At 36.9% G+C, this 18,358-nt stretch overlaps 1 protein-coding gene across 2 annotated transcripts in view; it reads right to left on the bottom strand.

The window, feature by feature from the left end:
• The window catches only part of SMYD3 (SET and MYND domain containing 3), a 386,960-nt gene that overhangs the window by 332,375 nt on the left and 36,227 nt on the right, over positions 1 to 18,358 (bottom strand). For both annotated transcript variants that reach the window (XM_038132701.1, XM_038132702.1), the window contains exons 2-4: positions 10,262 to 10,325; positions 3,524 to 3,631; positions 2,370 to 2,427 (exon numbers count right to left, since the gene is read on the bottom strand). In XM_038132701.1, coding sequence (XP_037988629.1) covers positions 2,370 to 2,427; positions 3,524 to 3,631; positions 10,262 to 10,325 — 230 coding nt within the window. The remainder of the gene's footprint in view (positions 1 to 2,369; positions 2,428 to 3,523; positions 3,632 to 10,261; positions 10,326 to 18,358) is intronic.

Raw genomic sequence — 18,358 nt, 5'->3', positions numbered from 1 at the left:
ATTTTTCATGTATTTATTTTTCATGTATTATATGTTTTAGCAGATAATTATTCAAAAAGTGTATAAAACTTTATATGCTTCTATTCAGTTTATATGTCTTCCAATTAAAAATCAACCAACAGTATAAAGTAATGTTGAAAAATAATAGTGTAAAGCAAAATGAGACAACATAGTGTCATTTTATAAACAACAATTTTCAAAAATAAAATATTTTGGAATTACAAGTAGGGGAGAAAAACCCCCAAAAAAAGATTAAAAGAGTATCAATGAGAATTCTGTCACATTTCTAATTAGTGTTGAAGCATTATCTTCTACTAAAAAGGTGCTTCCTGAGAATATTTTTGTTTCAGATTACAGCTTGTATTCATAGTTCATGTGATTATGTTCAAAGAAATCTTTTCTCCTATAAACTTAGGACTATAATGTAAATGCATTTCTGATTTTCCTATAGATTCCACTGAGTACACAAACAAAGCTTTATCAACACCATTCATAAATTGTGCATCAAACAGGGAAATTGTTATGAAATAATTGAAGCTTTTGGAGCATACAGAGGCAGCAAAAAACCTCACAGCTACTACAAATTCTTACACCAAGCCAAAACACTTTTGGATTATTTTCACTCTAAAACCACAGAAACCATCTATTCACTCTGACAAGGAAGCCAGGAAAACAACACAAGAGTCAGCCAAAACCTTTACATAAGATTATGCATAGGCCATTTGTACTGTAGCCTGAAGTATCAAGTTCAGTTAATGTGTTAATGTCCTAAACACTTGGTGCTGTGCAGTTAAGAAGATTCCACAGGAAACTGTTATTAAGACTCAGAGTAAGTACAGATGAAATGCTACATGTGGATCTCTCATTTGTTTTCTCCAAACTAACTGGCTATACACCAGCTATTTCTGTATCAGTGGGAGGACAGACATCCCATCTGTACCACAGGCCATATCACCATTTCCTTCAGAATGAGAATTTTAGCAGAAGCTTCTGGCCACTCTACAGACTTTTGTACCACTTATCCACTGCAGCTCAGGCCTGTTCAACACCAAGCTTCTCTCCAGACAACTTAACACACTATTCTTCCTGTCTCCAGCAAGTCAAGGGAAGCTGAGATCATCTCCTGAAGGGTACTGAGAAACCAGTTTGTATGGAACAATCACTTACAAAACAATCTTTGCCCACACTAGAGACAACTGCGGTATAAGTGATCAGTATTTAATTTTTAAAGGGAGACTCTTCCACTCCAGTTCCTCCTGCACCACTCTGAAATCAGCCATTGGTATAATACAGACTCTTTCCTTGGATCCCAGCAGTGTAATGAAGCATAAAAGTCCATAGTCTACATAACCTTAACTTAATTTGAAGCATCTGTTTTCCATAAACCTTTGTTACACGAATTGAGACTATCCATTGCAGAAAACTACTATGTTTTAAATGACTGAAATCTATCCATTTTAATTTGCTGCCTTGTTAAAGTCTTTTGCCCTTGCAGTTTGGGAGAAGGCAGCAGAATGTCAGGGTGTTCGGAAGTAAAATTAATACTATGTGTTGCATTTTTTATGTTTATATGGGTTTTGTTTCTAACTGTACCAATTGATCAAGTTGGTTTGTAACCAAAACTCTGAATAATACTAAAAAACATTGAGGTAATCAAAATATTCACATTACTGTCAAGAAATCCCTCAAAACACCATGAAAAAATGAACCAAGGATGTATTTCTTCCTTTCCCAGTCTTCACGATGCCACAAAATATGAAAAAAAAATTCCTATTTCAACATTTGCTCTGCTGAGAGATTGTAATGAGCATCTTTTTCTACCCAAGCAGTTCAGACTTGTGAAGCCACAAAAGTAACTTGTGAAGCCACAAAAGTAATAACTGCATCATTTAATCTTTTTTCTCTATTGAAAGGTCACATAGAAGAAAAATATACACATATCCCTTTTAAATTTCTTTCCTACTCCTGGAGATTTTGAAGCTTTATGCAATAGCACGTAAGTATTAAAAAAGTAAAACCTCAGTTTAAAAAAAATATGTACTATTCTCTATGTTTGTAGAAATATTGACACTGTATGTAGTAAGGCAGACATTGGGTGAAGTAAAAAATGAGCAGACAAGATGTTCATTGTAAAATGCAAAAATCAAAATACTAAAGCAAAAAAATCAGGAAGGTTTTGCTTCAAGACAACAGGCATGTTTTTCTTTTTATCTTTGAAAGAACTGTTCTTTCCCACAGAGGTTTTTTGGTTTTGATTCTGTTAGTCCACAGAGCAAACCTTCAGAAGGCAAGCTTCAAGAAAATCAGATGGCCCTTCCATAAAGCAGACCTGGGAAGTATTTCCTGAAATCTGGCTGGCAATTACTTACTTGACTGAAGATCAGAAAAAGAGTAGAGTCTCTCAGAAGGACATACTGATTGTCTGAGCTGTAGAGGAAAAACAGATAATTAACACTCACATAGCATGTCTTATCCTGCAAACACTCTACAAGACTGATTATTTCATTTGATAAACGTGTAAGATAATCAGGTACGGTCAACAGCATCAACATAAATCCAGGACTTTGCATAAACAATCCTAAAAAACCAAATTTCTTTGTTGTTATAAGACTTTCTACTCATTTTGAAGTTTTTTTAAACTTTGGCAGCTTACCTTTAGTAACTTACTTCAGCCCTTTAGAGCATAATTGAAATCATATTATGAGGTTTTTATTTTCAGAGTTCATGTGACTATAATTAATGCACAATGTTGCTAGGTACATATTTGCCCTTTAAAAACTATTATGCACAAATTCTTCACAACAATGTATAAAATAAGTGTGAAATCACATTTTATCACCTCAGACCACAACAAAGGCCTGCATATTTATCCAACACAGACATGAACATAGCAGGTTCAGCAAAAAAATGAGCAAATCCCTTTTGATTTACAATCCCATACATTTATAAGCTGCTTAAACTATCAGAAAATTTAGTCCATATAAAGTAATCAAACCATGGGAATGTCAAACACCCAGGACTTCTAAGAGAGTTTAGAAAAACATTTAAAAAGGTAATTGACATTAAGAGAATCCAGCATGGAAAGCATGGCATTATGCCCTCTAAAGAAAGGGCTAGCTACCAGTGCTTCTGTCCTTTCCACTCATTCAAACAACACCTAATGAGGCTTCCATTAGGTTAACAGAAAAGCAACAATAACTTCAGTAGCATTGAAGGGAAAACAGTGTCTCTCCATATTTTTCTTCCAGGCAGGAATAAGCTAAGAATGCTGCCACATAGCCACAGGAAAAGAAAGTCAATAAACATATCTCTTGAGTTTAGTTATCTCTGTTTTGAAATCTCTTGATCCTTTCAGCATTTCTGCAAATTAATCAGTAAACTTGTAATGCAATTTGCAGTCTAATTTTTTTCAGCACTCCCAGTCACTTCAGTCTTGTAGTTCATAATTGCATTAAAAATGTAGAGTGAGAAAGTATTTACCAAAATTTGCTGCACTGAATCAATCTAAAAGAACATCACTTACTAATTTAAAAACAATCCTTCCAGCAAGTCTGACAGAGTCTGGAGGAAAATTGGGCTCGATGCTCTTAAGACACTTGCATTCCTGCTTGTGGTCCAGCCAAGCTTCTTTCTATCAGGATATTTTAAAAAGGAAGAAAAAGAAAATTAGGTGTATTTTATTTTACATAACCTGTATCCTACTCTTTTATATGTACACACATATTTTATATATAGTTATCTATAGTTATCTATGCACACAAACATGCTCAAAACAATATGCACTAATTCTCATTTGTTGAGGCATAAAGCAGCAACAGTACGTAGCTGCTAACTTCCAAGATTGGAGAGAGCTAGAAAGGATGCTATCTAACATACACAAAAGCCTAGGCACATGTTCACCCAGCAGTCAGGACTGCAGAGGCCTTCAGAGTCCATTCACTGCACTAAATGCAGCTGCTCTAACACAATGGTCAAGTTTTCAGTGCTGCAAAAACTGTCCCCAAATATCCCTGAGCTGATGAGATATCAATGCCCACAGCTGGGAGGCCTGGTAGTGATATTTTTCACAGTTCAGACCAGGAGTAGTCGCTGATACCAAAACAGAAGACAGAACCAAAAATATTTTAGTTACATATATTACCCAAACCTGAAATTTTGTTTCATGGGCCACTTTTATTAGAATAGCAGAGACAGACAAACACTTCCACAGCAGGGAAGAGTCAGGATGATAAGATAAAGGAAACATTGAAATATGTCTCTTTTTTTCTCTACCATTCATTATTGCCCCAAGATTAGTGCAGAAAAGCAGCAAGAATGAGTCTTCAGCTAAAGTAATATGTTGGAAGAAAATTTCTGATTACTTTTTTTTCCTGTCTTCTGTCTCTACAAGCAGAAAATTCTGCTTATAATATACAAAAAGACTAACATACTACATATTTACACATTTTATTTGCATATTCACAGTTCATGTTTGAAGCCAGACAGCTGTTTCAAACAGTTTTAAAAGCAAATTAAAAGAACAGGGCACAACAAAAATTTGCTACAATGACAAGTACTCAGAACCAAGGGCTTCTGAAGGTGACATTTTCTTGCAAATATGCAGTAAGGGAAAAAAACATGAACATAGAAAAACAGTTTCTGTTAGGTGAGTGCCGCAGAGAAAATGATTGTCTAATGTTATGTACATGTTCAGCAATTAAAAAAAAAAGACAAAATGGCAGAGCTATGTGTAAGGGCATATCAGACCTTGAGATGCTGACATGCAACTTATAAAGATTCCAAAGGCAATCACACAATTTTTTCCTAAGCTGCATTTAAGTGAGGGAATTGTTTCAAGTAACTAGGTTTCAGCACCAGTAGCATTTATTATATTTAATTCAGGAATTTTTCCCCCTGTGGCTTACACGTAATAAATAAATGGAACTTTTTATTTCTTTCAGATACATGAGATATTTGTGATTTCATTTCTTTTACCCATAACTCTACAAGGAGAAAAAATGACACCAAGAAGGCATTAATCCAAATACAGTTAGTGTCACATGCTGTCTGGCAAATAAAAGTGAAATATTTAGTGCTGAATAGAATTATCCTTGTCTAGAAAAAACAAAGTCATGCTTGTAAATGTCCAGACATGGTTTTGTGTAATATAATTATATTGGCATTTTTATCCAACCTAAACTAAAAATGTCCCTAGGAGTAAGCCTTTACTGTCAAATTTTTTCCTCTACAAAAATGTTGCACAGAATTTAAAACATGCTAGAGGTGACATCAAAATGATTAATAACATACCCAACCAATATAGCTCTAATGAGATGAAATATTCTAGACCACATAGCATCATATGCCATGTTTCTTTGAGAGCATTCCCATGTGATAAGAATAGTTCAAACACACGCCTTTTGTGAAAAAGCACTTTGTCCAAAACTGATGCTAAAAAGGAATCACTCTGATTCCTCTGCAGAAGGAGCTAGAATAGAATGGGGATTTGCCAGTCACTTATTCCCAAATGGTTAGGGAGAAAGAGGAAAGCTCCAAATGCATTAAATATAATGAAATTCAACAGTATTTCTCTTCTTACTATCCATATAACATGGATTACAAATTACAATATGAAAACAAAGATTTGTGACCCTGGAGAGACCTACTTTTAAAGTCCGTTTCTAACAAGACTTATTGGTTGGACTTATTTTAGTCCCACATTTCCTGGTGGAAGGGTTTTCTTAATTCTTAATTCTGTCTTAATTCCTGGCTTTCAGTCACGAGTACAAACACAGTAGTGCAGAGACATGACCCTTCTCCTCCATGCCAGGGAAGGTCTGCCAATTTTGCAAAGATTCCTTTTTTCCCTGTTAGAAATGAACACCAATAGAAGGAGGCAACGAAAGGCAAGTGAACAGTACAGAGCAATACAAAACCCTCCTCCTCAAGGTTTCACTACACTTAAGAACTTGGAAAGAATATTTTTCTGTTTATCTCCTCCCAAAGTATTGTCTCTCCTTCAATCTGAATGCATCCCAAGCGCAAATCCTCAGTCTTCACTCAAAGGAAAAATGGTCAGCACCCACATGGCTGCAGAGATGGTGCAGGACAGAGCTCTTTACAAGTGGCAGATTGAGAGTCTGTCTGCTGAACCAGCACCAGACCAACTCCAACACCTTCCTGCACAAGCCAGGATCACCTCCTGCTGCCTCAGGTCACGGGCAAAGACCCTTCACAAATGCCTGCAATATCTTGCATATTTTCACCTGAGCGATCTTGCCAATGCACATCCAATTCTTTCAGGGACATATGGTATTGCTGTCTCCCTTTGGAGCCTGAATCTACAAAAGATCCTAAAGCAATGTTGATGGAACAAAGGTTTCCCTTGTCTTCCATGCAAGATCACAAAAAATGAATGCTTCCTGCAGATCAATGTGCTAATAAAAAGCTGTTAAATACTAGAGCTGATTAACAAGAAAAAAAAAAAAAAAGGATATTTTTACATTGGAAGGTTTTGATCTGTTAAAAGCAAATAATTTGTAATTTCCAAAAGATTGTTTGAATTTTCACAGAATGTCTTTTTTTTTTCTTTTTAATTATGACATTTTAATTTTATTACATTTCTTCAATAATGTTTGAAAATATCACATTCTGAATTCTGCCTGAAATTACTCTTCCATTTTTCAGGGATTATCATCTATATCATTGGTCCCCAATCTATGGGATATACCACATTAATAAACACTGCCAGAGGTGATCACAACAGTGATGATGAGGAGCAGCAGATGTGATAACCCTACCTTTGGAGAGACACCCAGCCAACATAACATTGTTAGAAGGCAGGCAGCCCATGAAATTAGGCATCAACCAGTGGAAAAGGGACTAGAACAGGGAAATGCCAAATAGGGGCAAAAACCAATGAGATCTGAGTGGGGAAAAAAAAAAGTTAAAAGCAAAAAATCTACATGTACTTGATCCTGAAATCAGAATTCAGTTGCAAAAGGATCTCTTGTGATAAGTTCCAGTTTCACATTTTAAATATTTTTCAAATTTAAATTAAAGTCATAGAAGTGAGAACAGCTTGCTTCAACTGGCCTCAAAAAGAAAAATAATGGAAAATTTTTCAAATATGGAACTACTCACTCCTAATCTTTAATACAGACATTATGGAGATCTGTAAAAAACTGGGGATTCTGATTTGTTTATAGGTTTTTTTCAGGACCACCAGCTCTGTATACATATTCCCTTAAAGGATAACTACTCTCAAGTTCCAAAAAAGAGAGACATTTCCAAAGGCTATTACTTCTCCTTAAGGTTAGCCTGAAGATATACCACTTGACATTTTAAAACAAATGAAGATGTTTACAAGATATTTGCAGCTTAAAAAATGGCTCCTTTTGGTACACTCTGAAATACTGAAATGCAACCCGTGTTGCATTTACATTGAAGTTTCTTTCACAAAATCCACCATTATTCTAGACCCAGCACACCTACTGAGATTAATCTTTTTAAAGTCAGATTTTTTTGTATTAATTCTGTTTGTATAATGTACTAATTACAAAACTCCAGGAAAATTACAGACTTTAAGCCTAAGTGTTTTGAGTTGCAGTATCACACATTCAAAAAATAATTAAGTCATTCTGCAACTAAGTGTGAACTGCAAATTCAACTGCATAATTTCCACTTCAAAGTTATCTGTATTTATAAAATTAAAATAGTCCTGTTTTGCCAATATTCACTTTTTTAAATGTGCAAAATGCAGTTTCATCAATACCCTGCTGTTTATTTGTTGACCAATTAGTTCAATTAGAAGCACACATATTAATGAATTGCACTTAAGCTAGAGAGGCTAAGTAGGGCACAAAGCATTTGGTTCAGCTTTCCTAACAGCTGCTATAAAACCAGAACAGCACAACAGTTTAGCTGGCTTATTAGAACAAATATGAATCAGAGGACAGTTCTCAAGAGCAAAGAGATCTGGCTGGTCTCAGTGTTATCTGTATCACCTGTTTCAAGTCATCAATCCCAACAAATTCTTTGACTACAAAATAACTTCTTTTTTTCTGTTACTCTCTCGCAGTACCTAATATCACAGGATATTACATACATTATTCAATATTAAATTATTTATATAAACAGGTCAAGAAATTATGTAACTGCAAATACACAGCACGTTAAGTACAAATTGCTTTAAGCAGCAGTAGCTTGTCTCACTGAAATCCCTTCCTACAATTATGGATGGCTTCAAGCATGCAAACCCCAGAGCTGGAAGAACAAAGCAAAGACACTCAAGATGGCTTCAGGCTATCCCTTATGAATCCTTGAAGAATGTTCAGACGGTTGTGCTTCTCAAAGAGGAAGCTCCAATTCCTACCTCCATTGCCTCTCCACCTAAGTTGAACAGGTTATTGCATTACATCTTGCAGATTTGCTTTTGCAGGTCAGTGTCAGCAGTCACATTTCATATTAGAGACCTGCCAACAGAAGCTTTACCAATGACTCTCCTAGAAGATGTGTTTTAAACCTACCTTGAAAATACTCCAGTCTTTTATAGTCTTAATGGCCATGTTTTCCTTATGATCTCCCATAATAAATCTACCTGTGGCATTATTATTGATGCTACAGTAAGCACCTAATGTACGTTGCACACATTTGCCATACGATGAATCAAAATGACAGATCTTCCTCTTTGCCATCTCCATATGTTTTAACCCCCAAAAGGAGGGATTTGTGGGATTTCGAGAACACTACAGATTATATGAAAGCAAAATTGTTTATAGAAGCACATGATACATGACAAGATCAGCCCTGAGGAGAAAGACTCAGGGGTGCTGGTTGACAAGAAGCTCAACATGACCCAGCCATGGGCACTCATAGCCCAGAGAGCCAAACATGTCCTGGGCTGCATCCAAAGCAGGACAAGGGATTCTGCCCCTCTGCCCCTACTGGAGTCCTGCCTCCAGCTCTGGGGCCCCCAACACAAGAATTAACATGGAGCAAGTCCAGAGGAGGGCTACAAAGATGACCAGAGAGTTGGACCACCTCTCTTATGGAGACAGACTGAGAAACCTTGCAGCAGCCTTCCAGTAGTTAAAGGGGGGGCCTACAAAAGAGCTGGAGAGGGACTGTTTACAAGGGCATGTAGTGATAGGACAGGAGGAGATGGCTTCAAACTGAGAGTATATTTAGCTTAGACATCAGGAAGAACTTCTTTACTGTGAGGGTGGCGGGGCACTGGAACAGGTTGTCCAAAGAAGCTGTGGATGCTCCATCCCTGGAAGTGTTTGATGCCAGGTTCAATGGCATGCTTTGAGCAATGCTTTGGGCAACCTGATCTAGTGGAAGGTGTCTGCCCATGGAACTAGATGACCTCTAAGATCTTAAGATCTCTTCCAACACTAACCATTCGATGATGCTTCCGTTCCATGATTGTTGGAATGTCAAAGACTTAAACACTTAACTTAAAATGTTATAGAATATTACTGCCAGTCTACTGTGACCAGACCAGTAGCTTCTTTTCTTCATATTGAGATTTTAGGCCTTTGAGAACTTTTCACCTTTGAGAAATATTTCATAGAATAGAATCACAGGTTAACTCAGGCTGAATGGATCTATGGAGAGCCCTAGTTGCAAAGCAGAGTCAGCTCTCGGGTTCAGACCCAGCTCAGAGCTTCATCCAGTAGGGTCTCCAAACCCTCTAACACAGAGATTACACAAACACCCTGGCCAGCCTGTCCCATCTCTTGACTGTCAAGAGCTTTTCCTTGTATCCCATGTGAACCTCTGGTCTTTCAGCCTGTTGCCCCTTGTCCTCCTGCCATGCACCACTTTTCTCCTTGAAAACCTCCTCAGAGATGCAGTTTTCCTTAAAGCTGTCTCTTCTCAACAGATTCTTGACCCTTATTTCCTCTTAAAAAACTGGAATATAGAATTTACCATTACAAAAAGTACTCCTGAAAAACAAATTGTTTTACTGCAGAATTGACTTAGAGCTTCCAGTCTACAGACAAGCTTAGGAATTATTCCTCCCCCTTTCACCAAGTACAGTAAAACACCACACATTTAAACTTACTCTTGTCCTTTGTACTTATCAGAATCTCACATTTGTAGTTTTAAAAATACTAAAATAAAACAAGCCAGCATTTTTACCCCCCCTGTCCAAAACTACAAATAAATTATAGTATGGAGGTAGGACAACATGCAAAACATATGGAGACCCTGTAAAAAAAGTCTTCAAATGCCTATTTTCTTAAACCCTTTATAGCTGTTATTTTTCTCTTACCTGACAAGATCTACCACAGTATTTAGCAACCTTGCACTGAGAGCACCTGTGCAGATTTTCATTCCTGTTTAGGAAAAAAAAAAAAGAAAAGAAAATGGGTTATAAATACAGATCAGGTTTTGTATTTATCCTTCTTTTCTAACTAGCAATTTCCAATATTCCAAGTCACAAAAAATATCTTTAAAATGCACTGTAATGCAAGAAGAAATTGTACATAGTTATGCTCAAAGCTATGGTCACAACCCTCTACTTGTGTCACTCAGCATCTTTGGGGCCATTTTGGACCAACAGGAAAATTATCAAATGTGCTTTTGTCATGTAGCTGTAACTCTGAGGAGTTTGATTTTGTAGATAACATCATAATTAGAGCTGTGCAATACAGCTAGCTAATCTATTTACTATCTGAGCCTGGTCTTGAGTAAGCATCACTATCTGTCTTAAACAAGACCTTGCTGTGAACCTGAGGCTGTGACATCAAATTTTATCTTTATAACACAGTCCAAAGTTGACATGTCAGCAGAAATTTCTATTCTAGGAAAACACTTCTGACCAGTGGACAATGAAAACAAAATAAAAATTCATGGGGGGAGTACAAAAATCCAAGAAAAGTAGAAGGAGAACTACCAGACCTATACGTTACAATCTGAAGGTTAAAAGCACCTCCTAACTGTAGTAGCATTTTCTGATACTATCTTAATTTAGCTATATGACTTCAGAAAACATCACTAGAGTTCTTTTTAGACATTTTTAGACAGTAAGTAAACATTTAATATGAAAGAATACACAGACCAAATCTTGTACCTCAAATGTAAAAGTAAAGATATTTAATTTGGGTGAATAGAAATGAGACAGATTTTCAGGCTTTTCCCTTCCCTTTCATTTTCCTGTAGAAGATACTGAACATCATGCATTATTCTAGTAACATTGAAAAGTGTTCATTCTCATTTCTTAGCATGCAAGGCTGCTTATGTGAATTATGGTCATTAACTAGGCTGGGATAACTATATGGTTTTTTGTTGCTGCTAAAACAAAAGGCGGGCAATTTACATTACAGACACAACAACTATCTGGGCTCTGTGGACAGCACAACCCTTACTACTTCCCCTCAGACTTCCTGCTGGCCACCCCTCTGATCTCAGTGAAGAAGCACAGGTACCTCACTCAGTGCCACTATTCCCTTGCGAGCTGCACAGGGCTGAACATGGCTCACTCACACCCCACAAACTATCACCAGGAGCTATTGCTTAGTACCTCCTCCTCCATCCTTCTACAAGGCAAGAAAAGAGGTCTCAGTCATGCCACTGTCCCCTTCTTAAGATAATTTTAGTAATGGTATCTTTATGTTGCTATAGAGTTTTACATTTAGGTGCCTCAAATTTTATTATATAGATTAATTCAGCTTTCCAATTTAATTGGGAAATAACTGTCTATAACAGTCCATTTCAAACTCAAGGGGCAAGTTTAAGTGATCAGATGAAAGGCTTGACTTTGCAAGATCCCTGGTGTTTGCACATCAGTACCAGATGTGCTCTTTTCACTTGCACTCCCATCTGATGCAATGAAAAGATGCAATTTGCTGTCTCTGCTGTCACCAAAAGAAAATTCCTCTGCTGCTGTCAGCCATCTAGAGACAGTACACCATATATTCAGATTCCCAGACCAACTGCTTTACAATGTGATCTTCTTTTACTAACACCACTCCATTGTTACCAAATCTTAATTTCTCTGGGTGACTTCAAAAAGGTAGAGCACTATCCAAAGGCCACACACAAACCAGACAGAACCAACATGCCCACAAACTTCAATCAAGAACTTCTGGATAAACAATGTAGCCCACTTATTTCAGCTATGATGCCAAAACTGAAGAGTAGGGGCACACCAGAAATACAATGGAGCATCCATCCTCTAGCAAAACCCAACCTCCCCTTTCCCTCAGGTCCCACAAGTGAGAAAGGTATTTTGCAGCTATATCAAAGTTTTACTATGTTTGAATTATTAAAAGTAAGAGTTGATGCATTATCTTAGGACTCTTAAAGGCGTTTGGGGAGTTTAGACAGATGCTTTAGTCAAAGAGCATTATGAACAGTTCATTATAATCAAGTAAAAAATATTTTCATTTGTACTGCATAAAAATCCCTGTTTTGTCACACAATATTTTGTAGGTATTCATACTAACTACCAGGAGAAAAGTAATTTATAAACATTTCAGATATAAGTAGGTGTTTTCCTACAGCATTCTTTACCTTCCTACCTGAAAAGCCAGCCCTTGAGACAGAAAATCTAGCAACTGTTGGATTTCTATAAACAGAATCTAAAATCTTGTACATGTACAATAGGTTTTTGATTTTAAGGTGCAATGCCTGAGGATGATTCAGAGTTAGAAACAAGCATGAAATCTTCATTTTGGCAGCTGGGGAGAGCTGCTTCATCTTCAAGGTTGAGCAATGACCCAACCTTAAACACATTCTGGTACAGGAGGATATATTTCTCAATTTAGATTAGAAGCTCAAGCAAAACCAGGTTGAAGGCAGACTTTGTTTGTTCTACATGTTATTCACCAAACACAATAATAAGTTCAGAGTCTGGAAATGGAGCATGTTCAGTTTTAGTCCCAAACACACTGAAGTACCACACAGTCCCAGCAGCAACAGGTAAGATGCAGATTTCCAAAGCAGAGTAATTAAAACTTTCTGGATGCTGAATTTAAATTAATCAATACCCACAACAATCAGAGAAGTCCTTCCTACAGTTTTCACACTCTTCCATGAGAAGGCTAGATGCAATAACCTTAACACACTGCAAAGATACCTGGCCTTGGTATACCTCTTGGGAATTTTCCAAGAGATGCCAGGATTTACTGGAATCATTAGTGTCAAGTCACCAACATGTATTCCATCTTTCTCTTGGGACACAACTAGCAGATGTATTGCCACAAAGCACCGAATTCCCTCAGCAACCTCAAAAGCTTTAATACTTTATGTTGATACTTCCTTTGTATCTTTGTCCCCAAGGGTTAAGGATGCTGCAGTAACAAACACACAAAAATCTAAGCACTACTCACAACTGGAATTTTTGTTAAACTAACACTTCAGTCAGATTATTTGAATAAGAAAACTCCCTGCTGGTGCCATTTAATGAACGAACTATCCATTCATCTTTGAGATTTCTTTGAATGACAAGTAGATGTAGAATGTCTGTCAGAGAGCTGAATAGTAAAGCTGCTAATGAAATCATTGCTTTCTCTTCCAATCCTTCGTTCCCCTCCTGAACCAAAAAAAAATTCCTTTGTATTTATAACATCTCTGGATCATGCTACATGGCATACTAAGTGTAAAACAGCCTGATCTAAAGCTCTAACTCTTAAATCCTTTATAGTCAGATTCATGTATTCATATATAGATAATTTATGTATTTTAGAACATTTTAAGAAGTAAGGCAATTTCCTTGGTATACTTCTGTCCTTCTCAATATTTTATTGATGTCACAGGCTTTATTAAAGGAATTTTAAAGTCACTGTCAGATACTCCCATGCATTTCTTATTACCTGTAAACTTCACCTGGAGATACCATCAGGTCCCTTACAAGGTACCTACTGCATCTCACCTAATGTGACTAATTTGATGGATGAGAAAATGCACAAAATTTGATCTAATGGATTTAGTTATACTTTAATCTCTAAAAAAGTTTCTGCTGCAACAAAAAAGGAAAGACACAGCAATCAAAAATAAATTATTTATTTTCCAACACAGTATAAACAAGATTGCAAATGACCACAACACCTTATGAAACAACAAGCAAAAACTAGCATCTTGGTCTGTACTACAACAAACAGCCAAAACTGAAAACAACAACAAAAACCAAAACCCACAAGTAAACAGGGGTTGTCAGTTGACCTCTAACATAGTACTGTGGTCATGTTGAGAATCTTTTCTCCAAGGAATTTGGTTATTGCTAAATCTTGTCATCATTATGGTCTACAAACACTGTTCGTAGAATTAGCTCTTCCAATGTGTACTGAGAAGGCAAAAGAGCAACACCAAATGCAGAGATGGCTAGAAGAACTTCCAGGAGATTGATATGGACAGGAAACAAAAGAAAACTTATGAGAAAGGGAAAAAACAAGTAAGACAGCTCAACCGGAATTGCCCCAGGGGGCACATCCTCCCCAGAAATTTATTTTTTCCTTTTTGTTTTAACACATGATTAAAATCTTAAGAAAAAGGTGAATAGGTTAACAAGGGTTTGCTTGGAGTAACAGGTCCTATCAGAGCCACAAGTGCATTCACATAACTTAAAAAATATGTGCACTTCTAAAAACATCACATAATATTTTCTGCTCGCCAGGAAATGGCCTAATAAATTTCAAATACCACAACGAAGTCAACCAAATACAATTAGAGTACTTAATTTATAATGGAAATGCATTTACACTTCTCTACTGATTGCAGGCACTTGACTTTCAGCCCTACTCACAAGATAAGTGTCAGATATAACAGAACTGATTACCAGACTGCATTCAACATGCCTTTTCATGTAGCTTATTCACACTTCTGCTTCTGCCACATCTTGCAGGAAAACAGGACTATCTCACACAAATCCCCTCCTGCATTTTTGTTGTTGATATTGTTTTTCAGTTAATAATCCTACCCTGTATACATGAATGAAAAGAGCAGCTCTTTCCAATGTGTGTCAAGCTGAACTAATTTCCTGAACAAATTCTTAGACCTTTGCAATTCAGTCAAGCCTGTCAAGTGCATAAAGTCTACTTGGGTTTTCTCAAGTATGTGCATTTCAGACCTGTCACAAAGTGGAAGCAATCAATACCTACAGTAAGCAAAGAAGTCATTCATCATTTTAACTAATATGCCTCTGTCTTCTAATAATAAAAATAAAGTTGTGAAGAGCAAACAGCCATCTTGCATTTGGTAGACTTGAGAGCACAAGGGTTATGTTAAATGTAATTACAGCTTTCTCTCCACACCTCTCTCCTGATAATGAGATGTAGCAACAGAGTTGGTCCTCAGCTGTTACTCCACTGCTGGCTCATATGGGCACCAGGCACTCAGGGCAAGATGGCTCTGGGGACAAGGATGAACAGTGCTGAGGGCCAGGCAGCACAACCCAGGGCATATGCATCTGTAACATCCCAAATCCAAGCCCTGGGCAAGCAACAGCTCTGCAGCCAGTGAGTTGTGCCCACAGCAGGGTTCCCAGCCCCTCTGGTGCCCTGGGTGCTAACTTGGCTCAGACTGGCAGGCTCATGGCTCTCCTTTGCCAGGACCCTGGACCTGCTCTGCAGTCTTAGATGAGTTGGCAGAGGAGGAGATGTCTTCCACAAGCCCCATGACCCACAGCCTCTGAAATAAGCCTGCCAGGCTTTCCTGCCCTAAAGTTATGCTGCACACTGCTCTGAGGTCGCACACTGGACCTGAGAAAACATGAATACACCAGGTAAGAAACCTTCGAATTCCCTGTTCCTAAAAGTAGTGAAAAAATCTCCCATAATCTCCACTTGCACACTTCATTATGTTAATTAATTATTATTTTAAATTAATATTTTTAACCTAAGAAAATTAATATTTTTTAACCTAAGAAAAGCACTGGGAGGTAGCTTTCTGGGAGGAAGACATGGAGTTAAAAGATAGCAACTATAGCTAACCATCAATGATCAGAGTCATTATTCAAGTAAGAACAAAGACCTTTTATATAAGGAAAACATACCTACTTTATTTCCAAATAAAATTATCATCTATTTAATACCTGAACCTTCTACAGAAGTGGTAGTGCATTGTCCATGTAAAAGAGAACACATGAACAACCAATCTGTTGATGAAAATTTAGTTAAGATAATTTGCACTCTGAAGGACACTACTTACTAACAGAAACAAAAATTTGGCACTCAGGATGACTCCCCATAACTTAAATCTTGGTTTGTGAAATCTTACTTGCTACCCTGAATGCCCACTTGCTGTTATTTTCTGTAATTCTTGTTACACCCAGGCATCCACTTAATACCCTGAAACATTTCTGCATGTATTCTATAAGGAAAAATCAGAATTCAAATGGATGAGGAGAAAGATGATCCTTCCACTTAGAATAGGTGTCAGTTCTGTTCAAATCTTACAAATATATTTTATATATGTACTGTCTGTACACTCCACAGATGTATGGGTCATACAGCTTTAGCTGACAAGAGCTTCTGGATCTTATTTTTGCTCTGGTTTTGTGTAGTAGGTATTTCTCCCATCATTCTTTTCGGCATCTTACTTTTTCTTCTGAAGAATACCTCATCTGCAAACTGTGAAAAACATATTCTAAACAAAATTTGTAAGGGTCTACAGCAATTTCTTCATTGCAGTATAACCTTTCCTGACAATCTGCATTGGAATTTTAGTTTTTTATTCTTTTGGAGGTTGCAGGAGCCAAAGTCAAGGCTGGAAAAAAAAAAAAAAAAAGGCAATAAAAAGACATCCAAGTGCTAGATTTCACTTACTTCTGTATAGAAACTGGTTTTTGTGTTCACCCAGTGACTGAAGTATTGCCAAATTTGGATAAGAAAGTGTTTATTTTTCAAAACCTCTTTGCATTATTTTGAAAAAGAATGGTGAGACATTCCTTGCTGAAATTGAAAAGTTATCTAGAGCCACAAAGATGTCATTCCCATGGTTAAACTGAAAAAAAATTAAAAAAAAATAAAAACACACACCACATTGATTTTTTGAAAATAAAGACATTAGAAAAGTGTAGTACTTATTCTGATACAACCTAGAACAGAATTATACTCTTCTCCACTAAGTTGGTAAATGGTGAAATGCTTCAGATGATCTTTCCAGTAAAATTAGTGAAGGAACTTATAAGAAGAAATACCAAAAAATATGACCCTCAAATTGGCATGAAGTTTAATCTTAACTTTGAATTCTACTTCTCCATTCAACATTTACCTCTCACCCTAACCTACACATGAAAATACCAAAAAATCTCTAAAAACCAAAATATTTACATTAGAAGGAATTTCAGTAGTACAAGGCCCTAAAACTCATTTAGAAGTGCTCGGAATATCCCAAAACTGTGAGTTTTTTTGTCCTAAAAGACACGACTGGCTTTGGAATATAATAGCTTTTACATTTATATAAGTACACACACAGTATATGTACAAACACACACACACTTTATCAGCATTCACAATGAATAAAACAAACACCACCACAACTGACATCAGCGGCTGAGTGAAAATACTGTAATTATTCCCCCAGCAAAACTCACAGTTGTCCCCCACTGAGAAGACTGAAACAGCATCACAGTAGAAGGTGGCTCCAAGAGCATCAGGTAACTACTACAAACCGTCTGTGGCACCTCCTTGCCCTGCAAGGCTACTGTGACACAGCTGCCTTCAAATCAAGGCCATCTCCAGGGCTTCCCTGCAGTGGACACGCCAACACGCCTCCAGCAATTTCAGGCTTAAACAGATTATTTTCAGTCACACAGTACATTCATTCCACCTTGGGATTTCAATCAAAGAAGAAAGCCAAATACTGTGCAAGACTAAGATTATATTTCAAAATATGAAAAGGTCATATCTATAACTTAGTAACCTGGAAAAAAGCTGGATGCAATATTTTTTAAATGCACGTTTCTGGAACATGTGGTTAAAATCCAGTGAAGCTAAGTATAATAAAACATCCCATCTTTCACTTCTCCCTATAAAAATGATTAATTTGTTCATTAATCTGCTGTATATCTAAGTAGTTTTTTCTTCAACCCATAGGTCAATGTTTTACCAAAACAAAGCTGTTACTCTAAAATATCATACTGATGTAAACATTTACATCCTGCTAGTATTACCTCCAGGATCATTTGGATGTATAATTTCCAATGAAATACAAACCCCTCTGACCCTCTCAGAGAAGAATATCTTTATGAGCTTTTTTTGTTTTTTAGCTCCTTTCCTTTTTTGACCACATTTATATTTTTTGGCATAAACATTTTTTAGAGATCCTGCAATGCCTATTCACTTGCTTTTCCAAATGTGAACATCTATGCCCAAAAGACCTTTCATTCCCTATGGAACGCATTTTGAAAGTGATCAACAAAAAAATA

This window comes from Motacilla alba, chromosome 3 (genome assembly GCF_015832195.1).
Source record: "Motacilla alba alba isolate MOTALB_02 chromosome 3, Motacilla_alba_V1.0_pri, whole genome shotgun sequence".
NCBI classification, from domain to species: Eukaryota; Metazoa; Chordata; class Aves; order Passeriformes; family Motacillidae; genus Motacilla; species Motacilla alba.
This window is presented reverse-complemented; position numbering and strand designations above follow the sequence as displayed.